A 3,958-nucleotide genomic window follows, 5' to 3' on the forward strand; every position below is an offset into this window, starting at 1 on the left:
CGCCTCTGTCCTGCCTGCTCACCCCCTGCGCCTTCAGGGTCTTGCTCGCTCCTTTCTCCCTCACCGTCTCTCTCCCCCGTCCCAGTCCTTGAAGTTACGGACTGGAGGTGGCCGCTGTGGCTTCTTCTTGCTTGAACCCTCTGAGACATCTTGCTGGGGGTGGGGGCGGTGTGGGATTGGAGAGGGTGGGCTGGGCTGGCGAGGAGAGCGCGTGCCGGCCCGCACCTGCCGGCTGGAGCCAGGAGCCTGACGTCACCGCACCCTGCCTGTCAATCTCCCGCGCGCGCCGCTCGCAGCCGCCTTTGCTGCCGCTGACTCGGTCTGTCACTCGCGGCGGCGCCGGCACCGCGACAGCGCCCTGCGCTTGCCTCCCCGCCGGCCCCGGCCGCCGCCTGCAGGCAGCCGCTCCGTCCGCGAGGGGAGCGCAGCCCCGCGCCCGGCCGCGGCGCCCATGACCAGCGACTTCCTGAAGCCCTGACTGCCCAGGTGAGCGGCCCGGGGAATTTGAGGGTGTGGGGAGGAGAAGGGGTGAAGGGTAGCCAGAGGACGGGTCTTCCCAGAAGCCGGAGAAACGAAGCTTGACTCCGTCCATCCCCGTACACACACTCCCCAGTTTCCCTCCTCCCAAACCTCCTTCTCAGGGGTCTCTGTGGGCTCCGGGGCTTTCGGGCTACGCGATCTCAGAAACTTCGCTTTCAGCACCGCGGACAGCGACTCCGCAGCCCGGCTCCGGGGAATGCCCGGATCGCGCCGGCCACAGCCCCGCTGGGTGCTCCCAGGCGGAACTCTAGCTTGGTTATCAGGGTGCGTGTGCAAATACGAGCACACACGGGATTGATCTGGGGCATATCTGTGCAAAAACTCAGAAGTCTGCGTGGGCACACGGTTCACTTCACTCACGCACGCAACAGGTATTTATTGTGGGCTCGCACTTAGCCCCTGCTTCCGCGCCCGCTCTGGGGTCCCGCGATGGTGTGGGCAGCTCGAGCGGGGCAATGCGAGCGGGACACCCGCGCGGGGAAGTTTCCGGGCAGCCAGAACTGCACACCTGACGCCGGCACTCCCTCTCTATGCAGGGTGCAACATCTGGCAGCGATGAACGCGAGCGCCACCTCGCTCAACGAGTCCCAAGTGGTGGCAGTGGCGGCCGAGGGAGCGGCAGCGGCGGCCAGAGCGGCAGCGGCGTCGGACACCGGTGAATGGGGGCCTCCTGCAGCGGCAGCGGCGCTAGGAGGCGGCGGTGGGGCCAATGGGTCCCTGGAGCTGTCCTCACAGCTGTCGGCCGGGCCGCCCGGACTGCTGCTGCCAGCTGTGAATCCGTGGGACGTGCTTCTGTGCGTGTCGGGGACAGTGATCGCGGGCGAAAATGCGCTGGTGGTGGCGCTCATCGCGTCCACCCCGGCGCTGCGCACGCCCATGTTCGTGCTGGTGGGTAGCCTGGCCACCGCCGACCTGCTGGCGGGCTGCGGCCTCATCCTGCACTTCGTGTTCCAGTATCTGGTGCCCTCGGAGACTGTGAGCCTGCTCACGGTGGGCTTCCTCGTGGCCTCCTTCGCCGCCTCGGTCAGTAGCCTGCTGGCCATTACGGTGGACCGATACCTGTCCCTCTATAACGCGCTAACTTACTACTCGCGCCGGACTCTGTTGGGCGTGCACCTCCTGCTCGCCGCCACCTGGACGGTGTCCCTAGGTCTCGGGCTCCTGCCCGTGCTTGGCTGGAACTGCCTGGCAGAGCGCTCAGCCTGCAGCGTGGTGCGCCCGCTGACACGCAGCCACGTGGCGCTGCTCTCCGCAGCCTTCTTCATGGTCTTCGGTATCATGCTGCACCTGTACGTGCGCATCTGCCAGGTGGTCTGGCGCCACGCGCACCAGATCGCACTGCAGCAGCACTGCCTGGCGCCGCCTCACCTCGCAACCACCAGAAAGGGCGTGGGAACGCTGGCCATGGTGCTGGGCACTTTCGGCGCCAGCTGGTTGCCCTTCGCCATCTATTGCGTGGTGGGCAGCCACGAGGACCCAGCAGTCTACACCTACGCCACGCTGCTGCCCGCTACCTACAACTCCATGATCAATCCCATCATCTATGCCTTCCGCAACCAGGAGATCCAGCGCGCCCTGTGGCTCCTATTCTGTGGCTGTTTCCAGTCCAAAGTGCCCTTCCGCTCCAGGTCCCCCAGTGAGGTCTGAAGGGTTCCTTCCGCGTCCTCCCACCAACACCACACCCCCAACAAGCCAGCCTTTGGTGAGCTTCTAGGTGCCTGCTGATGAACTCAGATCCCAATGGTGTGCCTCTGACTTTGGGAAGAAAGACGGAATAAACATAAATGCAACAAACTCACAAGGACAAGAGGCTTGTTGGCACTTTACATATACAGTGTATACATGTGTACATATATATACAAATATTTGTATATTCTGGAGGTGTTCAGGATGTAGAGCTTCCTGTTAATGTGAGAAACTAACAAAAAGATGTGGTTGTATACTCAAATCATACATCACATTTGTCAAGTGGAGACATTCCAATACTGCTTAATTATAGCACTTTATTTTTAGCTGCTGAACTGCCAAAACAGTGTTGCCATTTTCAAGGGCAGGGGAAAGGGAGTAAAAGGTGTATTTTTGTTGTATGTGATAGACTATTTTGCTGCACATGCATCAACAAATTACAACATATTTTGTACACAAATAAACACACTATAAAAATGAAATTTGGAGTATGTGACTGGCTATAGAATTATTATAAGAGCTGAATTATGAGTGCATTTTCTTTAAAGGTTTATTATGTATCATCTCCCTCCTGAGAAAATCTTAATGTAAAAAATCATATGCATTTATTTGCACATTATTCATAAATTTTCACTGAAATACCTACTCCAGATCATTATGGTTGGGGAGGGGGCAGGAAGGGAGTAATATAGTCACACAACAGTACTCACAGAATAGCAAAGGGTTATTATTGCTATTAGTGCAAGTTAATCTACTACCTTGGTTACTGGGTTTGGAAAACAAATGTCAGGGGATGACTGGAACCATTTCTTCAATATCATGACACGTGCACTTGTGAATCCTAAAACCACAACTTTCAGTTGTAGTTTTTCCAGTATGGCAAGAACTTTAAATGCTGAAAATTCATATTGACTTAGAACATTGTTGCTGGCCAGGTCTGGTAGCAAAATGCACAGCCTTATAAAATGAATAAATTTTTCTAAGACAGGCTTCCAAGACACAGACCTCAAATCTTCATGGGGTCCATGAAGGTATGTCTAGTATCCTCTCTTCAAGTGCTCTCATCTTCAAAACAGGGCATTAAGATCCTCAAGAACTAAACATTCCCATTTCACTGACGGGTATGAGTCATGGTTCCCCTCATCCCCTTCTCACAGGATGATGTGAGGCTAAATCAGAGAACACATGTAGGCACACTGGGAGCCCCTGTGAAGAAATATGCACACAAACACTAGTAGTTACTACTCTTAGGCCTTAGGAAAGTACACACAAGCAAATTTTTTCTTACATTCCACAAATATTTATTGAGTGCCTACTGTATGCAACACAATTCCAGGGCTGGGAATATGAAAATGAACAAAACAAGCAAGAAGTCTCTGTGCTCATAGTGCTATATTCTAGTGGGAGAGATGGCCTACAAGCAAATAAACATATATATAATGTCATGTTAGGACAAATGCTGAGGAAAAAAATAAAGTAGCATGAGGGGTGGCAAGCAATGGAGAGTGCTTCATTGGTTAGGGTGACCAGGGAAGGTCTCTCTGAGGAGATCACATGTAGGAGGAAAGCTAAGCAAAGTGAGGGTGTGAGACATATGAGCATGTGTGGGGAGAGATTTTCAGGCAAAGGAAGCAGCAAATGCAAAGGCTTCAAGGTGGGAGCATGCCTGGCAAGTTCAAGGAACAGCAAGGAGTACAATATGGCTGGATGGAGTGAGCAAGGGAGAGAGAGG

The 3,958-nt window shown here is 54.6% G+C and overlaps 1 protein-coding gene across 1 annotated transcript; it reads left to right on the forward strand.

Annotated features, from left to right (window-relative positions):
- Positions 1-326: 326 nt before the first annotated feature.
- Positions 327-2,705, forward strand: GPR6 (G protein-coupled receptor 6). Its single transcript, XM_045542285.1, has 2 exons — positions 327-486; positions 1,077-2,705. The coding sequence occupies exon 2, from the start codon at positions 1,096-1,098 to the stop codon at positions 2,185-2,187; it is 1,092 nt and encodes a 363-aa protein (XP_045398241.1). The 5' UTR covers positions 327-486; positions 1,077-1,095; the 3' UTR covers positions 2,188-2,705.
- The last annotated feature ends 1,253 nt before the right edge of the window (positions 2,706-3,958 follow it).

The sequence above is a fragment of the Lemur catta genome, chromosome 2 (genome assembly GCF_020740605.2).
Source record: "Lemur catta isolate mLemCat1 chromosome 2, mLemCat1.pri, whole genome shotgun sequence".
Classification (NCBI taxonomy): Eukaryota; Metazoa; Chordata; class Mammalia; order Primates; family Lemuridae; genus Lemur; species Lemur catta.

Coding starts and splice junctions, on each gene's coding strand:
- GPR6 (XM_045542285.1), top strand. CDS start 1,096: ATGAACGCGAGCGCCACCTCGCTCAACGAGTCCCAAGTGGTGGCAGTG.